The following is a 26,931-nucleotide window of genomic DNA, read 5'->3' as shown; positions in this document are numbered from 1 at the left end:
TACAAAAAGAACGGTTTTGTTTATCTACAAAAAGAACACCCATAAAAGAAGACAACGCTGATCTAGCACTCGTGTATTAACACCGCATGAGGTGAAATGAACATGAAATGAAGTTGTTGTTCTCATTTTGTTGCCAGAGAAAGAGAAAGAGAAAGAGAAAGAGAGAGAGAGAGAACATGGCATTGTTCACAGCAGGTGCAGAGGTCCAGGAACAACAGGCCCGTAATAAATGTTTCCCAGCAGCTGGGTTTGGATGAACACATGCGTAAGGTCTGTGTCCAGGCACTGGCTCTGCATCAACCCGCTCCCACCTGCTCACGACGGGACACCATTACTCAAACACCTCGTATTAGTGCGGCTGAAACCACCATTTAATCATCTGCACAGCTTTATCCTTTTATTTATTAAAGCCCACCGTGTGCTATTTCACTGAGTGTGGGTGGGTGAGAAAAAGATGGGTCTTCCACCTCCAAAAAATAGTTACCACAGAATATGAGACACTGAGGTAAGTATTTTTTTTTAAATCGCACACCTACGAAATGTTACTTTAGAACACTCATAACTGCACTTTTAAACTAGTACAAGCCAGTACTTTTCAGCAGTTATTGCTGTCATGCCCACAAATAAACAAGGCAGCATGGGGATTGTGGGTAAAATTTCAACTCATCTGAGCAAAACACCAGCTCTTTTTGTCTTGTCGACAGTGCCATTACCTCAGATAATGAAACCCTCTGTTACAAGGCAAACATTTCTATAGTGTTTGCATCAAGTCGAAAGAGCAGACAGATGTAATCATAAACTGTATAAAAATAAAAAGATTTACAGCATGTCTCAGCTTCCTTCCACTGTAGAAAACCGAAGCCAAAACATCCCAGTAATGGTTGTTGCCGATTACATCGTTACGTCACTTAATCGCGAGCATGTTACACCCCGATTTTAAAGCATTAAATAACTAACTAATAACAAAATTTATTGGAAAAAAATACGCTTGAACATAGATCTGCATGATATGAAATACCTAAAATGACAGAAACGATATTTGGAAAAACATTATTTGAAGTCTAATTGGATTTTTTAGTTCTATTCTATTACATTAAGTTGGGGCTTATTAGGTGTACTGCAGCCAGCCACAAGGGGGCGATCAAAATGCTTTGGCTTCACTTTTCAGGACTTGTGCGGCACCCTTGGATGTGACATTCTCTTCAACAGTCTGGGTAGTTTCAAGGGTCTTCTAGGAGGTGGTTGTGATGAAGATTTTAAGTGATTGGTAGGCAATAGCTAAAAGGTTGCTAAGCAATTGCTATAATTTTCTAGGTGGTTGCTAGTGTGGTGTAAGGTGGTTGTTAGGTTATTGCTTGATGTTGTTGCCAGGTGACTGTTGAAGTGTTCCAGGTGGTTGCTAGAGTGATGTTATGAGGTTGCCAGGCGACTGTCAGGGTGTTAAAAGTGGCTGTGAGAGTGATGTTCAGTGGTTTCTAGGCAGTTGCTGGATAATTTCTAGGGTTCTGGTGTGATGTAAGGTGGTTGCTAGGTTATTGCTAGGGTGTTGCCAGGTGATTGTTGAGGAGTTCCAGGTGGTTGTTAAGTGATGTGAAGAGGTTGCTAGGTGACTGTTAGGGTGTTATAAGTGGTTTACTACAGTGATGTTAAGTGGTTTCTAGGCAGTTGCAAGATAATTTCTAGGGTTCTGGTGTGATGTAAGGTGGTTGCTAGGTTATTGCTAGGGTGTTGCCAGGTGATTGTTGAGGTGTTCCCGGTGGTTGTTAAGTGATGTGAAGAGGTTGCTAGGTGACTGTTAGGGTGTTATAAGTGGTTTACTACAGTGATGTTAAGTGGTTGCTAGGGTGCTGCTTACTGGCCAAAGACAAAATAACCCAACTCAAGTCTCCATGACATTTTGGTCTCTGCATAACAAACAGAAATAATACTGGATGTGTTATTCTGCTAAATGTAATACTTGTACAAAATTAAATCCTGTGTACGAGCAATAATGATTATTGCCTTTGCAAACACCACTAATGAAATCTTTGTTGTCTAGGGCGCTACCTGACAAAAGAGAAATGATTTCTTCTTAGGAAAGTGTTGAGCGGAGTTCGGTGGCAGTTTGTGAGACGTCAGCAGGATGCACAGAATTGATCATGCGTTAAAGCGACCATTCAAACAGTGATGCCGCCCTCCGCAGGTCATTACTCTTGTTAAAGGATGCTTTCCAGCTGTTCACGCTCACTCTCCACTCACTCAAACACAAATACACACACACCGATGAACTCATAATGTGCACACCTGTGCAGGAGCTCAATAGCATGGATCGATGAGGTTTGATTGAGTGGGGCTGCAGTCCAGGGTTCAAGTCAAGATGACAGATGAGGTAGCCGTAGGCAAATGAAGGTCACACGGGTAAATTGGATGTTTCTGTGCGTGTGTGTGTGACCGCACACTAGCCTAGAAGAGGGTCAGAATATCAAACATCCCCCTCCAATCCATCCTGTTTCAGACTGGCACATCATATATCAGTGTGGCAGGAGGGCATACTGCCGCCAGTCTGTGTGTCAAAGGGTAAGACCACACATAACCCCCTCATCACGCCAGTCCTGTCCTGGGGGAAACTTTGCACCAGTTATGTACTTCATATCTTTCATCCATTATAAAAAGTGAAATGTTTATATTTTTATGTCAATCTTAAAATGTATGCATCCTGTTTACACTGCTCAGAGTGGGATTCGAATCAGTGTCGACCGGCATGGGAAGTGGGCGTACTAGCAAGCGTGAGCCTGCCTTCCATGCTGGTTGACACTGGTTGGGCCAGGGGAGGTTTACCTGGACAGTTCTTACCAGCTGGCCCATCCAAATTCCAATATAACTGGCCCTACTCACACCACTCCGAGAGAGATCCGAAACAGCATCAACCAGCATAAGAGGCAAAGGAGTGGAGTGAAATTTATCTCCACGGCTCTTCCTAGATGCCCATTTGTAGTAAACCATTTGAAGGTCGAATCCTAGGTGTGTGACGAGATCTCGCGAGACCAAAATGGGACGAGATTTCTCATCGAGTGAAAAGTCGAGTTCTCCAGCTGGATACCAATACAGGACAGATCCAATTGATCCAGATGAAAAATCCTGTTTGTGGTTAACGTAAAGTTAGGAAAGAAAGAGCAGCAGACACTCCAGCTGGCATAAAAAAATAAATTAAAAAAACAGCATGATTCATGAAATCCCAGCATGATTTGAGAACTTTCCAAAGAGTTTTATGCGTGATTTAAAAGAAGCAAGTGATTATGTAAAGGATTCAGCTCAGGCGGTCCAAGAGTCGGCCTAACAGAAGTAGGTTTTGCTCATTCACAGATTCAGGTTTTGTTCGACCACTGAAACAGTGCACCATTCGTTTTCAGTCGACTGGACCTCTGAGCTTCCAGGCGGATGTCATCCTAGAAGTCATTTGTAGGAAGCCTAATTACTTATAAATGTGTATTTATGTAGAATGCATTATGTATTCTTTGATTCATCTTGTAATGGATGTGCGCTGCAGTTCTCTAATGAGTTTGACCATTTGATGCAGGACTTCACTGTGCGCTGAGATCGTTCTACTTACTGAGAGGAGCTTCCATGTGATCGGGCGCACCTGCCGCGGAATTCCAGACCAGCTCAACTTCCGAAGCTCATCTGCGGACAGGAAAGATTTTTATTAGACAGAAAGTCACTTACTCAGAATAGTACTATGAGTTTATCCCTTGTGAATAGACTGAATTATTAAGCAATACCATCAAAAATCTGCAGGACAAAATGCTGCAGGTTTCCTCAAATAAATGCAGTGATATTTGCGGCCTTTTTGTTTTGTTTTGCTTTGCAGTAAAAACCCACCAACAACCATTGTGTATTTCATGTAATCAGTATTAGTTACATGATTTTTTGGGCATAATTAAATTAATTGCGGTTCTGCAGTTGTTGTTGTTCTTATTTTAAAGTCCCCCTTTAGTCAATCATTTTATCCCTTAAACCTCACCTTTCATCACCAAAATGCCTTTTTTTTCTTTTTTTTTAAAAAATTGTTCATGTCTTAAAATAGCTTGAATGTAACTCTACACCCTTGCCTCATATACGCGGTTCTATGAATATGCAACTGAGACCTGCCTCCACTCACTCACACCAGCTCAGAAATCCACTGGTTGACGATCACACATTAACCTGATTGGTTACAAGGTAGTTTGTGACGTCAGAAACACCAGCGATTTCAAACCGTGTTTTTGAGACTGTCTTTGGTTCACTGCAGTTTTAAAGAGAAAATACTCAGCAATGGTGTTGACTTATGAATTTGCACATGTTTGTCTTAAAGCATATTAAAAACACCACATATAAACAACATTAAAAGCTTGATTTTCACCACAGGGGGACTTTAATAATAATAACATGAACCATGAATTGTGCACAATAACAACTTGAAAAATAGGGTCAATTTTAATTTCATGTTGACTTCATAAAGCAAACAGATTTTGATAACACCAGTACATTGCCTACATTCACACAGAGAACCATAAATGTAAAGAACTGAGGGCAATATTTGATGAAAAACATAGCATGGGCTTTGTTCAGAAAGTAATACCACTTACAGTTTACTCCAAAAATAAACAACACACTCACTATATTAGACCTGCATGATTTTGGATAAATTGAGAATCATATATATATTATTTTTTATTTTTTTGAGTTTCAAATAGAGCAGACAACTAAACAAAATAACATGTAATTTACTAGAGGCTCTTACAAAATGTTAATTTGCAGTCTATTTAAAATGTTAAAATAATTTGTTTGTTTTTTTATCAAACACCACTTGTTTCATTATGTGAATGATTCAATGACAAATAATTTTTTGAAAAGTCACTTGTCGCCACCTACTGGTGTAAGAATGTAATTGATACAATCTTTACTTGAAGCGTAAAGTTACTTTCAAAAGGTGACTTGCTCTACTTTAATCACTGCCGTAGACAAGTTTTAAACTTTTTATCCCAGTACTACTGTGATAATTGGAATATTTGTAACAGACACAACCATACCCTCGCAGGATCAGCAGCAGCGCAAACTCAGATTTGAATGTCCCGCTGTGATTTTGTCAAAGGTTTAATAGACAAAGGCGAATCATTGTCATTTAGGAATGAGATCGCGTGGATGTTTGAATCGAGATCGCGATCTTTTAACAATTAATCGTGCAGCTCTACACTATATGCAACAATACAGTTTCAAACACCAGTACACTATATTGTCAAATCGACCTCTCAGCACCTCATGCATAAAACATAAAAAATTGCTCTGCAAATTTTGTAAAACCATTATTACATAAAATTGTCATACTGAACTGGCAATTTACACAGGAATACTTTTATAAATGACTTTGTCTGAAAGTTGTTCTGCTCATTCTTCTTGAATGAGGCACATGCTTAGTTCAGCGAGTGACGTCCAGTTATCATCCTGGAAATAAACATGGCTATTTTGCATTGAATTTTATTTTGTACAAATTTCCGATCCAATTAACAAAGTTGTTCAAAATAATGGGTGATTTTTGCAACACAAATAGAAGGATGAATACAGAAAATGTACACTACATACTCTATACATAGAAGAAAAAAGTACAATCAAGTTTTTAATTAAAACATCTGTTGATATGCTCTCAACAGTAAATAGTCAGTCATCAAGGCATCTCAGATAAATGGTTTTCAACATCTAATGATTTGAGACACAATAATCTGACATATTTAATAGTGCGGATAGCCTCCAAAAAAGGATTCAGCCTATGACATTTGAATTCTATGGGCGCACCATGCTTTCAATAAGCACTGCATAAGTGTGGATATGTGAACCCAAGAGTGCTAATGTGAATAAATCTCAGTGAGGCAAATTGGACTTTTAAAATGGACAAAGAGTCCCTGCAGAGCCTTAAAAGAGTGAAAAAGAACTTTAATAGCAAATATTTCTCATTTCGTATTTGTATTGCATATTTCAAGGGTTGATGGCTGTGATCATAATGTGTTGAACGTGGATTAGTCATTTCTCAGAGCCTTGACAACAGGCTGCAGTGTAATGTGCATGCATTTTATTTGACATCAAAGATAAATCTGAATTTTAAATCAGAGGTTGGTTTAAAAATTGATACAACAGACCAAATGTGCCATGAATACAACAAGAGCCTTCTGGGGAAAGCGTTTTTATATTATAAAAAAAAAAAAGAACAAAAAAAGCTTTCTGATATCAGAGCTGGATGTTTCTTGTGCAGTTTCTTTGTCAGAGCAAAATGAAGACTGAAGAGTATAAATAATGAATAGTGTTGTTTTGACTGCCATGCAAATTTGAGTGACTGTAAAAACAGACGTGATCTAGGCTAGTTATTTACACACAATTCATTATTATTGATGGCAATATTTGAAATTAAATGTTGAGTGAATTATTAACCCAAATTATTATTCGCATTACATTCTTTGCAAGACCACCCAGATTTTTCTTTTTTTTTTTTTGGATCTGCAGATTAATAGAAATCATGATTATGAAATCACAATGTAAATTTTGATGGATGGACTGCCGTACGAATGGAAAGAAATAAAGATGGATGGACTGACGCAAGAACGGATGTATGGATGGAAGGATGTACGGATGGATGAACGGATGGATGATGTACGAATGGAAAGAAATAAAGATGGATGGACTGACGCAAGAACGGATGTATGGATGGAAGGATGTACGGATGGATGAACGGATGGATGGATGTACGGATGGAAAGAAATACAGGATGGACGGACGGATGGATGGATGGATGGACGGAACTTCTTTGTTCCATTCACTTTTGAAAAACAGGGAAAAGAACAGCCAGAACATTCTTCAAAAGAAGTCTTACAGGCTTGGAAAAACATGAAGGTGAGCAAATTATGTTTTTTGTGTGAATTAACCCTGAAACTGATTTTATCCAATGGCGGTATCCAATAGAACGGGTGAAGGTCTCTGCACATTACTGTCTCTCCTTTTACACAACACAACAAGATTAAATGAAATACATTTTCTCATATGTATTATCTCGTTATTTCATCTCCAAACCTACTCCATAAATGAAAAAGGTTTTAATGATATCCGAACATCATTAAATGTGAGAGAATGTTTCATAATTCCTTTTAACTCTTTACTTATATTTTACCTGTTCGTATTAGAAAGCTATGTCGCTCTGAGGTCCTCACGCCTTCTGTTTAACGTGGATCTCACGATCACAAGCTCGTCAGTTTTGGTCACTAAACAGAGGTAATTGGCTATAACTGAGATGGTCACATACACATTTACACAATCAAAGACACTTTGGTATAGCCCCCATGGTTTTGCATACACTTGAATTTAAAGTCACGTTTACTTCAGGCAGAGGTATGGCCACTATTACAGATATAAGCTGAGCAACTTTACTTCTCTTATAATAGCTTTGGATTGGCCATGCCATGGTTTCCCACATACACTTATCTAAAGTAACATTAAATTAAAACAGAGTTAAGACACACCCAAATTTAGATAGGTCAAGCAGCATTGTTGCTGTCCTAAATGGAAATTCACTTCTTGTCTTTGCAAACCAAGTACACTTGAATTAGTACCAAATATTAGTCGTCACTAATCTGACGCAGACTTGCGTTAACAACAAATCCGTTTAATCTACTTGGGATAGTCAGTCAGAATAAAATCAAATGTAACAATTTATTATGTCAGGTAAATGTATCATGCCAATTTCATAATCAGTTCAAAGATAATAAATACGAAACATCAAATGCTCTGGAATAAAGAGAAAAGATGCGAACCTGACATTAAAAAAATACATGATGCTGAGAGTCCTGCATACACTCCGCATCACAGCCTGATTTGAACAACAAATCGCACTGAACCCTCTTCAGCATCTCCTTAAATACTCAGACCAAGGCAGAAACCTCTTTTCAAATGTAAAGAGGAGTTCACAATGGGAATTTGCATTAATCACCGTCCCAGACTTACTGGGGACAGAGGTTGATTTACATGGGGACACCCCCACAGCAGTTAACAAGATATCTCTAAACTCTCCACACCTTATTACCTTTTTGGTTTACTTCTGTGGGAATGAGACCTTTGTACCAGTCGCACTGAGACATTTCAAATGACACCAGACATGTATAATACTGTATATGCTAATTGTTCATATTAAACCATATAGATTTATGGGTGAATTCAGGTAGGGAAGGGTGAAGGGAATGATGTGTACATTGGAAGGTGATCAACTCAAGTGTGATAGTGTCTTGAATGGGGATGGTAACATAGCAAGAGAGTTCAAATGTTAATGTCCTTTGTTTTCTCAGAGAGTAGCCCTCTCTTCCAGTTCTTTCAGTTTCTCTTCCAGTTTCTCCAGTCTTACAGGGGTCAGTCATGCAGTAATCCAGGTCATTCCAAAGTCTTCATTAAACTATACATCATTATAAAAGACACCATTTCCAGTCTAATGAATGCATTTGTGCAAATACCTGTGAAGCTAAAGCGTAAGGACGGAGGTATGAGTGTGTGTTCTCTCCAGGCAGGTATGCTGGTGTAGTATATGAGGATGGTAGGTTGTCCTGACACATTGAAGGCTAGCTTTAATGTGCGTGCTGCTTTACGCGGGAACTTTATCGGGAAAGCGCTCAATTCATTAAACACAGAGCCACTCAAGGGTGTCTCCTCGGCTCGCACCTTTGAACCCTCATTTGCGCTGTCAGCTGCAGAAATTAGTCGATGAATCTTGTGCCCTGGCACTTAATTAAACTATCTGTTATATTTCCTCCACGTGGCATTAATCTCACAACGGGGTGGGGGGAGAAAGGAAGGGAGAGGAATTAGACGTTCACTATTTCATCAGCTCATTGTTGCTGTCTTTGTCCCTCTGGAGACGGTGACCTCAAAAGAGGTTGTGATCGTCCGGACAGTTGCTCCTGAAAAGTCGTCTATGGCTGCCAGCTAAATGAGTCTCACGAAACCCGTATAAAATATGCCAGGGCCGTATTTAACCCCGGAATCAAAAAAAAAAAGAGCATGATCAAATCTGTTGCTTAAATAACAATGAATTTGCATTAATCAAGCAAGCACATTTTCAACAAAATTCTTAATGTAATCCTAAAAACTCACTAAATACCACAATCTGAAAAAAAAGAAAAGAAACTTATATGAATTTATATTATATTAATTTGTATTACATTATATTAATTTATATTACATTATACCATGTTATATTTTATCGTTATATTATACATTATATATATATATATATATATATATATATATATATATATATTAATTATACATTACATTATATATTATATTACATTATATATTACATTATACCATGTTATATTATATTATATTATATTATATTATATATAAAGTGTTCATGTGCCATGGTTTCTAAAATTAGCAACAACAACAAAAAATATATTATTATTGTTACTATTATTGTTGCTAATGTCTGAATAGAATAAATGCTTCATAACAGTCACAACATAACACGGAAATACAGCAAAAAAAAACGTTATTTTTTGTGTGAAATATAACCGTGATGTTTTCATAAGAACTGTATGTAATCCCCATTTTGTATGCAGGTTGTGTGTATCTGTTTGCATTTGCGGACAGTAGTATCCATGCCAAACCACTCGAAGGCAGTCGTTTCATTTTCTTTATTTAATTTGTGTGAGGGTTGTTTTATTTCTGTGCCAATGCTGTTTCCACAACACATCTTTCTTTGTTAACTCTACCAAAAAAAAAGCCAAGGAAGCAATAAAGATATATTCTGAAAAAACTAAATGATTATTTTGAGTCTTTCGGATTTCTTGACAGATGGCTTTCCTCTTGTTATTGCAGTTTAAATTTTGCCAACACAACACGCAAAGTTCATATTGTAATCATATTCGACATCAATGAGCTAAACTTCTCCATCTCATACATAATGAGATATTCATACTGAAAATGAGGTGGGTGAGAGCAAATAAACAAGCATATTTCACAAAAAAATAACTGAGCGTTTCAATAGAGTGTCACAGCTCATTTTCAAGAATACATGCCATTTCCACAAATCTATTATCTTTTTTAAACCATGGTTGGCAATCCCTCCACAAACAACCCTTACAGAAAAAACACAAATAAATAAGTAAAATAAGAGCATAAATAAATACATGTATGCATAAGTCATTAAATAAAAATAAAAAACTCACCCTCATGCCCATATGACTAAAAGATGTTTTGCTAAATATGCAAGCTGCTCTTGTTCGTACAATGAAAGTTAATGCATCATGAAAGTATCATCAAAATAGTGCACATGACTTATGTGTATTTCAAAGCATTTCCTCTGACGTTCAACAACTGAAAAAGGATTGGAGCAACATGACTGAGCAAAATGATGACAGAATATGTATGAATTCCTTTAAAATGTTCATACTGCAGTTCTCCAGTACGAGTGCATGATTATTACGCGACCACAGTCCATTATATGTTCTTTATAAAGAACACTATGTCTCCAGACCACATTATAGATTAGAATGCCTTCCCAGGTCTGTACATCGTGTTGGCTCTGCACAACAGCCGTATAGTGGTCTATTGAGTGCTTCAAACACTGACGCAGACTGAATCAAACACAAGAACTCTGAATAGACTGGCACAGGCAGAATGTACTCTATAATCCCTCAAAGAAGCACTACAACTACTAAAAAGAAAACATATAATGCCACTTCATTCAGGACTTCAATGGTTCATCTGAGAGTTTATTTAAGAGACAGCAAAGGAAATAGCAATAGAGACAGACAGAGAGAAAAATGAACGACACGCTCCATTCGCCAGGGGACACGAGGGTCCTCAGTCAAACCCACTGGAGTGCTAATCATCAGGAGTGAAAAAGAAACAGAACCCAGTATTCATATTTGGCTATTAGGTTCCCTCAGGACAGTGGCAGTAGAAGAAGCTCCGTGTGTCACGACTCACAATATAAGCATACAAGATATTTGAATAGCGTCATTCTCATTAATTCATTTGGCAGATACTTTTACCCAAAGCAACTTACATTGCATTCAAATTATTCATTACTGTGACCAAAACAGAATATATTCAGTTCACTTAGTTACACATATTGCCAAAAGTTTTGGGACGTTTGCTTTACATGCACATAAACTTTAATGGCATCCTATTCTTAATCCGTATTGGGTTTAATGTGGAATTGGCCCACCCTTTGCAGCTATAACAGCTTCCACTCTTCTGGGAAGGCTTTCCACAAGGTTTAGGAGTGTGTTTATGGGAATTTTTTACCCTTCTTCTAGAAGCGCATTTGTGAGGTCAGGCACCGATGTTGGACGAGAAGGCCTGGCTCGCAGTCTCCGCTCTAATTCATCCCAAAGGTGTTCTATCGGGTTGAGGTCAGGACTCTGTTCAGGCCAGTCAAGATCCTCCACACCAAACTCGCTCATCCATGTCTTTATGGACCTTGCTTTGTGCATTGGTGTGCAGTCATGTAGGATCAGGAAGGGGCCATCCCCAAACTGTTCCCACAAAGTTGGAAGCATGAAATTGTCCAAAATGTCTTGGTATGCTGAAGCATTAAGAGTTCCTTTCACTGGAACTAAGGGCCCAAGCCCAACCCCTGAAAATCAACCCCACACCATAATCCCCCTCCACCAAACTTTACACTTGGCAAGTAAAGTTCTCCTGGCAACCACCAAACCCAGACTCGTCCATCAGATTGCCACACAGAGAAGCATGATTCGTCACTCCAGAGAACATGTCTCCACTGCTCTAGAGTCCAGTGGCAACCTATCACGGTACCACGCTTGAATTCACTGAGCTCCTGAGAGCGACCCATTCTTTCACAAATGTTTGCAGAAGCAGTCTGCATGACTAGGTTCTTGATTTTATACAACTCTAGCCATGGAAGTGATTGGAACACCTGAATTCAATGATTTGGAGGGGTGTCCCAATTCTTTTAGCGATAGCATATGTTGTGGCCACGAAATATGAACAAAGAACAAAGACTATAGAATTACACAAGACGCGTCACCCATATTGTTTTGAATGGGGAAAATGCTCAATATGCGGAATAAGTCCCGCCTTTTAAATAAGAGCCAATAGACGCGCGGTTCCACTGCACCTGCACATTAGCTTGATCCAGCCTGTAAAATGACATTTTCTGTCATGATTCGAGAGTTTTGAAAAAAAATTATGAGACAGTTGTCAGATTTCATTGGTGATTTCAAATATGAAATGTAATCGTAAGCCTGGCGTCTTGAAGAATTTGATCTTTACCCATTCAAAAAGACAGGAGCAACACTTGAGAGGCATTTCAAAGATGGCCGCCGAGTGAAATGACTTGTCTTAAAGGGACTTTGATATTAACTCATTGGAATGCGTTATCACCTATAGTCCTGAAAGAATGGTCCTCTCATAAACATGAACTGTCTTTATTCTGAGCTATAAAAGTTTAGTTTGACACTAAAACTTGTAAGGTAGATTGAATGGCAGTGATAAGTCATATAAAGGACACTGCAGCACGTGGCAGAGCCATAAAGTAATGCAGCTCTGGTAAAGAGATACTTCACTGTATTAACGCAGGCTGCTGAGGATGATATGTAGTTCAGGTGTCTGGGGAGAGCGTACAGTAGATTCTTCCTCTGGGGTCTTAGAATAACTGCACCGTTGTATTTCATTGATTGCATTATGAATTTTCTTTCTCTTTCATATGAATTGCGTCATGAGCCAGGTACAGCCAAAGCCAGGTGACACATTTCTGGACAGAAATAAAGTTTGTAAAAAAGTGCAAACTTTGCCTTCGGTGCAGATTTCAGGCCAGTGCATCTGATTCACAAGTTCAGATATCTCTGAAAGAACTAAAGTTGGACGTAAGATATTCTAACAAATTATTTTAAAAAATAGGTTGCATGGCTGTTCAAATAAAACAATGTTAAACGCAAATCTCAATAATGCAATATAACTAATATGTATTTGTGTTTAATTACGATAAAGAAAAAGCTTGAGATTTTTGTCAACTAAATCCTTCAAATAAGCTGTTCAATCAAGAAATCTTTGACTGGAACTCAATATATTCACTGCCACCCAAAAAAAAATGTCTACACTGGAAAAAAATTATTTGATCAATAATTTATGACAGCATATGTATGGGGGGGGGGGGGGTTGCCTGAGAGAAACTGCCGTTCTTGAAATTAAATATGGGAGACCAAATACTAACTTGAAATGCATTGAGATGAATAAGTAAGTCACAGAATCTACAAACTGGTGCTTCCTTCACTTCTGGGGCTTGGTTTACCACAGTTAATTATGTCTCGAGTGCTGCCTGTTAAGATTTGAGTGCTCACCAAGGTTATCTGAACAACTGTCAGGAGTACTTCATGACTGTAGATCAGATCCAGGTGACCTTGTTCAGCTGTAGACTGCTTAAACAGAGAACATGATGTGAGCAATATCTGTGAGCAATATTCTCGATTTCTCAAAAGTCTCTATGATGAAAAGATACTGCCACGGAGTCATAATTACAAATAAAAAAAGGCATGAAAGTGAACACGGGCTGCAAAACGTTGACACTGCAATAAAGCACTAAGAAAATGGTTGCATTTTAGCACTATCCACAAATAGATCATTTATATCCATTAAAATTAAAGTATTGTCCTCCAAGAAAATGTCAATCACCAATCTCAGGAGCTTTTTTAAATTAATTTTATTTTCATTTAATTTGTGATTTGCTTTACTTGGGACCATGCTGGGATGTGCTGAAGGAGACTTTACAGAGTGCTTGACTCTTGCATTGCCAATACAAGATCTTGACAAAAACATGCATGCACCTCTTGATGGGATAAATGTTGTGATGTTATTTACATCAAGAGGTGCATGATTTTTTGGTTGAGATCTTGTACTGACAATGCAAGAGTGCAGCACTCTGTAAAGTCTACAGAAAACTCAAGACTACAATCGAGACGTTTCAGGGAGTTCAGAACAGTGCTTACTTATATAGAGAAGAACTCCTTTTAAGGGGCTTTCGCACCAGGTAGTTATAGGAACTAGCAAGCAGGGGCAATCCCCCAAGAAGTAAATGTTCCCTCAGGACCATTTTCCTGACCATTTTTAAACAGTTAGAACTGTGAAGTGACGTAAGCCGTCACCTACACCCTGCCGCTCTGGTTGCTGTGTGGAACTTTTATTTTGACAGTGCTGAGAGCGGCTTGGCCAGAGCCAGAGCACACTTTAGTGTCGGTTCATTTATTGCTTTTAAATATATAGGCTGCCTATAAACTTAAAAATGGTTGGTGCCAGTGTTTCGGATGGTTTCAGCCAATCAACATAAGCCGCTTTCCGACCGCAGGAACCTTTTCACAGTTCCTAGAACTATTGGCTAAAGTACCCGTATGTTCCTGCAGTGCGAACACGCCGACTAGGAACGACTTTAGTTCTAGGAACTCCATTTGGAGGAACTAATTTAACTCCTACTTCAGAGTAGGGTCTAAACGAGCACTATAGGAACTACCCGTGACGTTAGTGTATGCTGATGACCGAACGCACGCAAAACACCAGCACCTGCCATTTTTAAAACAGCTATATGTAAACACACAGATTATAGCCTATATATTTACTCCAGAAACTAGATACAAACATGGAAAACAGTGATAGATGGGCCTCTAAACCTTTATGCTGAAGAGAAAATCCAACGCAACTTTAAGGGGACCAAGTCAAACATGATTATGTATTTCTGCTCAGCTAGCAACACTGGACATCAACCATACGGCATAGGCTAATAACTTATTTTTTCATATACTGTGTACTTTCTATAACAATTCTATCTAATAACATGTTAAACAGTACTGTTAGACAGATCGCTAACTAATGAACACAGAGAATGCGAGCATTGTTTGCCCTGGCGTTCTCAGCGCCATCAAAATAAAGGTCCGTCGCTCCGTCAAAAAAGTCGCCGTGCTTGCGTCACTCCCTTACCCCTCCTACCAGTTCCTATGGCCACTTGGCCAGTGCGAACGCAAACAGCAAAACCGAGTTTGGGGGAGAGTAGTTCATAGAACTGTTTAGAAGTGGACAGTTCCTATAACTAAGTTCCTGTAACTACTTGGTCGGAAAGCGGCTATACACTTACATCCCTGGTAGTTCCTATTGTTCTGGGTTAGACCCTACTCTAGGGTCTAACCCAGGGGTGGGCAAACTACGGCCCGCGGGCCACATACAGTTAGGCTGTTTAATCCGGCCCGTCGAGTATTTAAAAAATTGTCTTAAGATCGCATTCATTTAGCCTTTTTCTTGCAATACTTTGTGTTATATATATATATTGCGTTGCATATATTTGACAATCGGAATATCAGATATTTCATGCCATAGCTAACAAATGTAAAAAAGGAAAAATGACATAAAAGCAGATCATCATTCATTCAGCGCTGTTGTGGGTGCGGTGTGTCACGTAACAAGCAATGACGCGTCACCATGGAAACCAAACAGACAGCGACTTAAGCGTATAGACTTGTTGCACGTTAATGTTTTTTCCTTTTTAGGAAACTCACAGAGAATTTTTTTTTTGGTAACCGCTTGCACACCCGTTTAGTTTTTCCTTTGATTTGTCTGCTATTTAGTTTCTTTGCTCCTCTGGATTTGTGGATGTATCCTGACTGATTCCGTTTACCGACCTTTATCGCCCGGCTTTAGACCGCGCTCCCCTGTCTGCCATGTACAGAACCCGGTTTTGTTCATGAAAGGTTCTGATCTGCCTTTGCTTTTTATGTTTTATTTTAGTATACTTAAAAATAAATTTGTATATTCGTTTATTTCGTTTTTTCCACAAATGTATGACTTTTGGAAGTGCAAATTGATTGCCATATGCAGTTTTAATAAAGTTGAATTAATTTCTGTCATTTTTACTCTTCTAAGTGTACACTTGCAGGTGTTTTGTTTCTAATTTACTGTTAGGCCCATTAAATAATAATAAGGATAAACAATATTTTAAAAAAGTATAGGCTATAATTATCTAACATCTACTAATAAAAAATTAACCTCAAAACATAACATGCTAAATGGGGATATCTAGCATAAAAATTTATTGTCAGAATGTCGTCTCTCAGTTGTTGAATTTCGCGCAGACACACAACATAAATGTGTTTGCTCAGCCCGATCTCATGAAAGTGCGAATACCACGTATTTGTAGTAGCCTACTTATGATACGCAGTTTTCGCGTGCATATGATACGCACTTTATGGCGTGTAATAGGCACGCACTCCGCACCCCTAATCCTAACCAAGGGGTTTACAGTGCGTAGCATATGCACGCAAAAAACATTCTTGGCGTATAAATGGCACGAGAAATAAAATTTGTGGTATAGATAGGCACTTTCATGAGATTGTGTTTCATAATCTGCTTCTGGGCCGGCCCTCTGTCAAATTTTAAAACCCAGTGTGGCCCTTGAGCCAAAAAGTTTGCCCACCCCTGGTCTAACCCGTGTTTCCAACGCAGGAACTTTCCCCAGGAACTAGGGACTTTGGGGTGGTACTCTGGGTTTCCACCGCAAGAACCAGGGTCTTAATGAAGTTCCGGGTAAAAATTTCCCCCTCAGAAAGTCCCTGCTTGCTAGATAGTACTTTTTCAAAGTTCAGGAACTTCCGGGGGTGGGACTTGGGGCGCTGAACATGCTGATTGGTTGAGTTCATTCCGCATTTTGATTAGTTGGAGACACTTATTTCAACCACCATTTTTTTAAATCTGTTGCAGTGCTTGCAGTAAGATTTGTTTGCTATTCTAATCAACAATGGAGTTTAAAAAAATACGACTTGCGGACCGACGACGAGGTTCAGGCTTTATTAAGCTTAAATTCAGAGGATGAAATCCAGCGGGAACTGGAAAGTAGCGCGCAGTCCTATGTCACCGGAGTAATTTGCCTAATCTTCACGATACTTTAGACCGCAGTGGAAACGCAGACAGCAACAGCTCTGAGGGAAAAAAAAGTTCCTGGGACAAATTGTTCCGGGTAATTTTGGGAGCTTTAGTTCCCCCAAAAAGCGTTCCTAAAACGCGGAAGTGTTCCCAGAAATCGTTCCCAGTTCTTGTGAACCCAAAGCCCCTTTGGAGTGGACTTTGTACTTTATAACTTTGCATACATTTTTCATTCTTAAACAGCAACATTACACAAAGTTGAAAATGTAAAACAGCATAACAGGACTCCATTAAAACCAAATGAGGATGTGGAAAATAATCAGCGTTGTTAGATTACTTCAGATTAAAGGTGATAAAGATAATTGGCTAAACTATGAATATCTTACAAATTGGAGGATAGCAGTATCTACAGATTAATCCCAGAATTTGTGCTGATTATACAATAAAGGGATAACAAAAATACAAACACGAGAGAATAATCTATTAAAACTCAAATGTTAAAATAAAATGTGTCAAAAAAAGTGCTAACCTCTTGCAATATACTCCAATATTCTAAACCCATGTGACTGTGTGAGGAACAGACGTCAATTGAATCGCGATGCGGCAAGTTAAAACATTAAGTTTATGCGTTTTTGTCAATGTTAAGCTTGATAGCTAGAAAAGCGAGAGGAATTATACTTCATTACTCTACATAAACCGCTATTCAAATGCACATGCATATTCTCTCTACTTTTTCATGTTTTTAGATTAATTCACAGCACATGAAATGTCCACAGGAATGCTTGCAATGGCTCAATGGCAGATTCTCAACATAATATCCTTGAATTCCTTACAGAATTTCTGTGCCAAAGATGCCACTAAACTAAGTTAATTTGATTCTGACTGCATTTATAATATTGAGGTTGAGCGCCCACAGAAGAACCGACTGTGTTAAGACCACGAGAGCACCACAGCTCCCCCATCTGAGACACACAGAGAGAAGAGGTAGTCAAACGGTTCAATAGAGGTGATGCATTGCCATGGCAACAGTGGACAGCATCAGCGAGTAATTGCTTCCTGTTATTCTCTCTCTCTCTCTCTCTCTCTCTCTCTCTCTCTCTCTCTCTCTCTCTCTCTCTCTCTAAAGCTGACCATCTGATGGCATCCCTCTTAAAAACACATCTTTCAGGTACTCGTTAATTTGGAGACAAAGACGGCACCAAACACTTCAGAAACAAGAGCTTGTAAAGGGGGGAAAAAATTACGTTTTGCTCATTACTGTGCGTTAGATATGACAAATTAAATGTCTACCTACTGTTCTATCTATTTTCAAAGACGCTTTGGTACAATGCTCCGATACACGACACATTAAAAGTTTGGACATGTTAGACTAAAACGTTTCTTAAGATCTTACAAAAATTGAGATCTAAAAGGCTCACACTTCAATGCTTGACATTTATTTTGTAGACAGAAATGAACTGTGCCTTCTTAAGTTTTCTTTTCATAACCTTACATAACCTTTACTTACTTTATGTGCGTACTTAAACGTACGTAGCAGAGAGTGAATACAAAGTTGGCTGGAGCCCCATTAAAAGTTGTCACACCAAGATCGTTATGTATTTTAAATGACTAATTTCCTCCTCCTTTCTGAGCCTTCAGGCCCGTCCACACCAAAAACAATAACCATAATGATAAAGATAAAGTTCTAAAAAACGCTCTCAAAATTAAAGAATAGCAAAGTTCAAACCACAGCTATAACAATAACGGCACAGAGAAACAATATCGTTGGAATCACTTTCAGAACGGTTTTATCCAGCTGATGAACGATAAAAACATTGACAGCCAATCAGAATCTATCCTGCTGTAATGAGCTCGAGCATTTAAAGCAGCAGACAAGAACGCGCATAGAATAAACAGAACGATATAATCCGCTGGTGTGGACGCTAATATAGTTAACTTTATAGTTATAGTTATTGGTGTGAATGGGCCTATAGAATTAAACAATTAAATATATTAGTTTACTGTGAAAAAACAATAAAAGTGTTGACAGAAAATTATTTTTATTTAAAGCTACACTGTGTAATATTTTAAGTTGATTTTTAGCAAAAAACACGTTATTTCAAAATTATAAGTTCTCATTAATGTGTAATCACTTCAACCAACTAATTAAGTATTCTCGTAAGTGTATAATCTGCCATTTAGAATACATACGAGCGAGTCGCTCGAATGGCGGAAGCCATGTTGCGCATCCATCTTGAAAATACATTAGACAAAGAGGAACATACAAGCTTCGCTAGCCTGGTTAAAACCAGACCATTCTCAGTAGTAACTGAGTTATGGTCTGGCAAAGCTTCATTAATAACTCATTTCCAAAGGGGCGTGACGGACATCACTCAAATGCCTCTTGGCGCAATTGGATAGACCTAAAACCAATCAGAGCGATCGTCATTGTGTAAAGCCCGCCTCAACGTTTCTGATTGGTGCCGCGATTTCGACGGATTAGAAATGGGCTTGAATGACTAGTGTTCATTTTGCCAGACTACTTGCAGAGCAAATCTAAATTTGCCGGAAGTTGTCTGGGTTTTCCCAGGCTAAAGCTTCGCCTTTTGCGTTTTAACACTCAGTGGCACCGTGACGAATGCGAGAGGGAGATTTGCTCACGTTTGCCGGCAGATTTGAAATAATACGGCCACCGTAGGAGTTAAAACGCCTTCGGAATGGGAGGAGCTAGAAAGTAATATTCAGTTGGTAGTCATATACAATTTCACCGCTAGATGGGAGTAAATCCTACACAGTGTAGCTTTAAAAAAAGTATTATTATTATTTAGTTCAAAATGCAAGGCTGTCCAATATATCGATATGGCTTAGTGCGACTGTGACTGTGATTTAATGAAGTCAATATTTGTGGTTTCAGAGTTAAGCGCATCATTTAGACACGTGTAGTTCAAGATGCAGTGTTTCAGGGTGTGTTCACGCTTGTCAGGTTTGGTTGGATTAAAACGAACTCTGGTGTGATTGCTCTGTTAGTGTGGCTCATTTGATTAAGTGTGAACGCTGCCATCCGAACCCTGGTGCGCACCAAAAACCAAACAAACTGTTTTGCATGTGAAAACCACTGCCATAGATCACACTTTCAATTCATTCAGGAGTATCCAAGTTGCTGAATACTGTTGATTTTTCAAATGTCATGGTTGATGGTAATGGTATAGCCTATGTAATACCTATTTCGCCGTTTCAATAAAATAAGCCTTTTTTTTTTTTTAAGTTTCACCTAAACCTTATGTTATAATAAGAAATATATCAACAGGAGGCTTAGCGCTATTTCTCGGGGTCTTTGAGTTATTATGAGTCACTGCCAATAGAGGGCAGTCATCAGTGCTTTGGATGGATGGATGGGAATTCATTATGATGTTGGAGACCCCAGCTTAATTATAGATTTCATTCATATTTCATTCTGCTGCCACATGTCTGACTCATAATTTCAGATGTCTAATAACGGCAACAGCAGCCAAACTGATTCAGGGACGCCCTGAGAGCCAGTCAAATGAAACCAGAACTGGCACGCCAACGTCCAGAGGCCTGTCAACATCGACACCGTCCTGACTTCATATATCTGCAATGCTTAAACCCCAGGGATGTTGCTGAGCGATGATATGAGAAATATGCAAAGACGGTTGAGATTACAAACTGTTAAAGCCCCCCTGTTGTGAAAATCCAGCTTTTAATGTTGTTTATATGTCCATGTGGTGTTTTTAATATGCTTTAAGACAACCCATGTGCAAATTCATAAGTCAACAGTAAGTACTCAGTAACTGCTAGAGATTGGAATTGAGAACCGGTTCCACTCGAGAACCGGTTCTAAGTTTTATGAACCATCGATATTGTATGCCCTCAACGTTAACGAGTCCTCTTATCGATGCTCCTGCTCCGAGTCCCAGCCATATACAGACCGTGAACTCACAACTGTCTCTTTTTTCCTTTATAGTGCTTGGAAAGGGTAAGAATCGACGAAAGAATCGGATAGATAAACAGAATCGTTAGTGGCTAGTTAATATTGATCAAATCTTATCAATTCCCATCCCTTTTAATTGCTGAGTATTTTCTCCTTAAAACTGCAGTGAACCAAAGACAGTCTCAAAAACGGGGTTTGAAATCGCTTGTGTTTCTGATGTCACAAACTACCTTGTAACCAATCAGATCAATGTGTGATCGTCAACGAGTGGACCTCTGAGCTGATGTGAGTGAGTGGAGGCGAGGCTAATTTGCATATTCATAGAACCACGTATACTAAATGAGGCAAGGGTTTAGAGTTACATTCAAGCTATTTTAAGGCATGAAGAAATTTGTTTTCAAGGAAAAAACATTTAAATAGGCTATGTCATTTTGGTGATCAAAGATGAGTTTTAAGGGATAAAATTATTGACTTCAGGGAGACATTAAAGTGAAAGCAACTACTTCACTATTTACTTCCTTAATGTGTTTCGGAATTATTGTGCACAATTCACTAGCTTATCTTTTGATAAATATTTAAACATTTTGTAATTATTTACATGCGCGCATGTCATTCCAAACATGTATGCGGGTTCTGAATAATGTTATTTATAATTCAATACAGTTCACAAGCAACCATATCTATCCACAAAGGATGAAAAAAAAAAAAAAAAAAAAAAAAGATTAAAGTGGTCTATAAAACTAATGCACTATATTCCAAGAAATGTGATAGCTTTGTGTGGCAAACAGTAAAACGAAAACAGTTTAAGGTGTATGAGTTTGGAACAACATGAGGGTTAGTAAATAATGATACAATTTGCATTTGCATTTGCACCAAAACATAATCCAAGAAAACAAGAATGCTTGGCCAACAAATTACATGAATGTTTATAAAATGTTCAGGATAATGATGAAAAAGCTATTCTGTACTGCAATGTGTCAAGCAAATAAATGGCATTACTTAAAACTATAGTCTCACATAGACAGATTTATATAGTCTATAATTTTAAATATACTTTAAATTAAGCTATCATAAAAGTGAAATTTGAATTATCGCATCTGAGAACATGATGCCGGTGAATTGCAGAGCTGATGCAAACATATCCACATCGCTATGATCAGATGTTTCTTAAAATGCTGCTTTAATTCTCACCGCTGGCATTTTTGTTGTGTGCTTATTTTGTTATTAAGAGGAAAGAGCACAGCACATATTTGCATATTCATCTAAACGTCAACTAGACTATAGCTGCTTTCCGACCGGAGGAACCTTTTCACAGTTCCTAGAACTATTGGCTAAAGTACCCGGATTTTGGCGCGTTCGCACCGCAGGAACTAGGAACGATTTTAGTTCTAGGAACTCCATTTGGAGGAACTAATTTAGGTCCTACTTCAGAGTAGGGTCTAAAGGCCAATTTATACTTCTGCGTCGAGTGTACGCCGTAGTGTACGTCGTAGGCTACGCACGTAGGCGACGCCGTCGTGAGCATTTATACTTCTGCGAATGTCTGTGTTGCTCTGCAGTTACACCGCCGAAACGCTAGTTGGCGCGGGTGGGTTTTAATGTTCCACTGTGTTTACATTCCTCGCGGCTGTTTTGAGTTTAGGTTTCTACGAGCAATGGCGACTGAAGGAGTCATACAGATGGCTGTATTTCCGCACTTCTTCAAGCAATCTCTCGGTCACTTGGTCTATTTCCATGGCTCTTCACTGATCTTCGGAATTTAAAAATGGCGGGCGGGCGGTGCAGAGTGCAGAAGATCATTCCGGAAATGCGTAGGAGGAAACGCGATGCTATCCAGCCGACCAATCACAGATCTTGCGGTCCGAGTCGCCGCGACGCGTAGTTACATTTTTGAGGAGGTGCGCGTCAGGGTACGGCGAAGGGTACAACGTATGGTACACGTCAATGCGTATGCTACGCCGTACCTTCTACGCGCACCCGACGCAGAAGTATAAATTGGCCTTAAACCAGCAATATAGGAACTACTCGTGACGTTAGTGTACGCTGATTGCCCGAACGCACGCGGAACACCAGCACCCGCCATTTTTAAAACAGCTAGAATGTAAACACACAGATTGTAGCCTATATTTATAGGGCCCTATGATTTCCGTGATGCGGAAAACGGGGACGGAATCACGGAATTTCACATGAAAACGGACAGAATTTGCATATATTTTGTTGACATATTAAATAAACGTTTTTTAAAAAAAACTTCCTTCTCATTTTTTCAGTTTAAAACAACAAACGTAGAAAGGTCTCTACCATAGACTGTAAAAAATAGGTCTACCTAAACCGTGGCCAAATGGCATTAAACATGTTGCCTAGTAACTACATCCTTACGTTCCGCGTAAGGAAAAAAATGTCGAAGCGAGCTCATCAAGGGGCCGTTCACATGTCGTGTCTTTTGCGCGCTCAAGTTCGTCATTTCAAATGTAGGCGCGCGGCAAGCGCGCTCATAACTGAAGCGACGCGCTCGTTTTTTCCAGGCGCAGCGAGATGAAAACACCTCAACTCTTCAGAATGCCGCAAGCGCACCGCAGTTCATGTGACGAGAACCAAAATATCAACTTCACCCTTTCCGCAACAACATTGAAAGCTCAGTCAACATAAAGGATGTGAGTGCACCACAAACACTACGGGTGTTTTTCTCTTCTCCGTAAATAAATCTTGTAGCAGAGCTAAAGCAAGCGTTTCTCGGTGGTGGAAATCTATTAGCTATTTAAACTTCTTTGTTGTTGTGAAGAGCGCAGTGCACGGTTGCATAGCAACGACAGACACCACGGGAAAATCGGACCGAATTTTACTATAAATAATAAAAAAATAAGCTAATGTGCATTGTATTTGTAAATGTCAGTAATTTTTTTCTTTTTTTTTCTTACATGGGGGGGTCACTGATGATGATGGGTTAACACTGTACTTTTAGGCTGTAATATGTCATTGTGTTGGCTTTCTGTCAGGCACATATCGTTGTTTCAATGTTTGTCTCCCTGCAGCATGGCTGCATTTAATCTTTAATTTAATATTCATCAATCCTACCTTGTAACTGTTACCTTCATGTTACTGTTATTTTTGGCCAGAGATTTGTTGAAGGTTTGGCTGAATTTTTGAGAATTTTGAATGTGCTTTGCTGAATATATTAACAGTTTAAATAAAAAAGCTGAATTGTGAGTTTGTGTAACGGAATTTTTAAAGGTCAATACTGCTTAGAAGTGAAAAGAAAACAAGCAAATCCGAAAGGGCTGAAAATAAATCCCAAAAAACGGAATTTGAGAAAAAATTAAACGGATTTCATAGGGCCCTATATTTACTCCATAAACTAACTATACAAACATGGAAAACAGTGATAGATGGGCCTCTAAACCTTTATGCTGAAGAGAAAATCCAACGCAACTTTAAGGGGACCAAGCCAAACATGATTATGTATTTCTGCCCAGCTAGCAACACTGGACATCAACCACACCATAGGCTAATAACCTTTTTTTCATATACTGTGTACTTTCTATAACAGTTCTATCTAATAACATATTAAACAGTACTGTTAGACAGATCGCTAACTAATAAACACAGAGAATGCGAGCATTGTTTGCTCTAGCGTTCTCAGCGCCGCCAAAATAAAGGTCCGTCGCGCCGTCAAAATAAAAGTCACCGTGCTTGCGTCACTCCCTTACCCCTCCAACCAGTTCCTATGGCCACTTGGCCAGTGCGAACGCAAACAGCAAAACCAAGTTTGGGGAAGAGTAGTTCTTAGAACTGTTTAGAAGTGGACAGTTCCTAGAACTGCTGTAACTACTTGGTCGGAAAGCGGCTTATGTGTCTAAAATGAATCGGACAAAACTTTGCCACTCATTCACTCTAAAGTCAATATCAGTAATTTAAATTTGACTAACAACGAATTTTAGTCAATAAATTTGACTAAATTTGACTAACAAAATTTGACAAGAATTGGCCCTACTTATTTGCCAATTCTATGACATTCTGTGCTATACGTTCAATTCCATTTCCGGACTGCATTCCGTAATTCTGTCCACTTTTTTTGCATCACGGAAATCATATGGCCCTATATGTGTGAACACTAATGCTTCCATCTTTGCAAGCACGATTTCAAATGCTGCATTCAGAAACATCAGAACACAATTCATGTGTTGCAAAGAGTATATTTTGGACTTTGCTCTGCGTATGTTCTTGTGATGCGTTGCCCAGGCATTCATATACCGGTAGTCAAGCCATAAAGCCATAAAACAGCATCTTACCCAGATCAGTATTAGGGCCGGCCAGAACCTGTCTGAACTTGTCGAGTCTTGACGCCTCTCTCTCGGTCATGGCAGGAGTTCCGGATGTGTTCTGATCCGCCATGCGGGCCACCAGTGGAATCGTGGGCCTGTGCGGGAGTGACTGCTGTCTGTGTAGTGCTGCCTGTTCAACGCCCACTTCTGACCCACAGACAAGAGAAAACACAGCTGGAATGAGAACAAACCACTGCACATGCCTCAGCCCATAAAATGTAATTATGGAGGCAATTCATGACACAGTTTGCCCCGAGTTACCCCAAGATGCTCAGCTAGTGGTAATGAAACTCTTCTCTGTCAAACTAAATCCATTATAGAACTCGGACAGATGAACCTTATATTCAGAGTGCCATCATCATTAGGAGTGGGAATCTTTTAGCATCACACGATTCAATTCATTTAGATTAGATTCTATTTTAATTTCAATTTAGGGAGTCGTGACGAGATTGCATCCGATTCTCAATGTACATTCTTCAGCAACAGCACAGGGACCAATCATTTGTGAGTTAAACCTGGCACATCTCAATTTTTGGAAGCAAGCGCACTTTAATCCTATTAGATGAATTTCAGGGAAGATTGGCTGAGAAGATGCACATGCCAGAGTACTTACTGTAATTAATACTGTATAAATATTAAAAACACAAATTAGATTTTCCTGCCCAACAGTTCGCACACCGATAGTAGGCATTTAAAAAAAAATATATATAATCTTGCTTTATTTAATATTGTTTTTCTTAAAGCTGGAACAATGTGTACAATAAAAAGTGTTCAAATTGTAAGGTAGGGTGAACAAACGCAATCGAATTCGACGGAATTAAAATTGAACGGCTCATAAGTGTGTGCTTATGCAACCCTTTTGTAAATTTTTGTACATTAATACAAACGTCAAGACTTTGAAAAAGTTCTCACTTTTTATTTTATTTTATTTTATTAAAAAATATTTTTTAAAACTACATTATCTTTTGTTTTTCATTATCGTTTTTGTTTTCAGTTTTGATTCAGAATAAATTTTAGTTTAATCATTTTAGTTTTGTGCTTTTGTTCTTTTAATTTTTCATACATTTACAAAAACATACAGACATAAATATACACATTTATTGATTGATCGAATGATTTATTGATATTTTGCATAAATAAAGTTTAGTCCCAGAGACACACAATTTAGTTCCACACAGCCAGTCTATATGTCATTGTTTTTACCTCAGGTAAAATATACCAGGTAAAATATGTATGTATGTATGTATATATATATATATATATATATATATATATATATATATATATATATATATATATATATATATATATATATTACACACACACACAAACACTTTATTCTGTGTCAATTAGTGGGTCAGAATAAGTATGTTTAATGGGTTCACGGGTACATTCTATGATATGAGTTGCTATTTTGGCAGTGCTGCGCGCATTTGTCAAAGAATCACATTGTATCGGTGAATTGATTTTGTCCTAATGCTTCATAATCATGCTGTCCAAACACTGTAAGGCACTGTAAAATGTGATTGTATGCTTGTTAGAGGCATTAAATAGATGACTTTGAGATATCATTCTTGCATTAAGCATCATAACATCTTCAACGTATACAGATGTTCGTGTAATCCCTGCAGAAATTAGACAGTGCGTGACGGCTGCTGACAGTGTCAACACAAGGTACTATTAAAATAGAGGCAGAACACGTCAACGGGAAGTCCATTATCACAGTCATCCATCGCCACTCTGGCTGGCAAAACAAAGGAC

The 26,931-nt window shown here is 38.6% G+C and overlaps 1 protein-coding gene across 3 annotated transcripts in view; it reads right to left on the bottom strand.

The window, feature by feature from the left end:
- tbc1d22a (TBC1 domain family, member 22a) overlaps positions 1–26,931 on the bottom strand; it is a 164,145-nt gene that overhangs the window by 127,809 nt on the left and 9,405 nt on the right. For all 3 annotated transcript variants that reach the window (XM_082167422.1, XM_082167424.1, XM_082167423.1), the window contains exons 4-5: positions 25,138–25,317; positions 3,590–3,660 (exon numbers count right to left, since the gene is read on the bottom strand). In XM_082167422.1, the coding sequence (XP_082023548.1) occupies positions 3,590–3,660; positions 25,138–25,317 (251 nt within the window). The remainder of the gene's footprint in view (positions 1–3,589; positions 3,661–25,137; positions 25,318–26,931) is intronic.

This window comes from Leuciscus leuciscus, assembly GCF_965113295.1.
Source record: "Leuciscus leuciscus genome assembly, chromosome: 4".
NCBI lineage: Eukaryota > Metazoa > Chordata > Actinopteri > Cypriniformes > Leuciscidae > Leuciscus > Leuciscus leuciscus.
The sequence above is the reverse complement of the archived record's forward strand: the minus strand, read 5'-3'. Positions and strand labels throughout refer to the sequence as shown.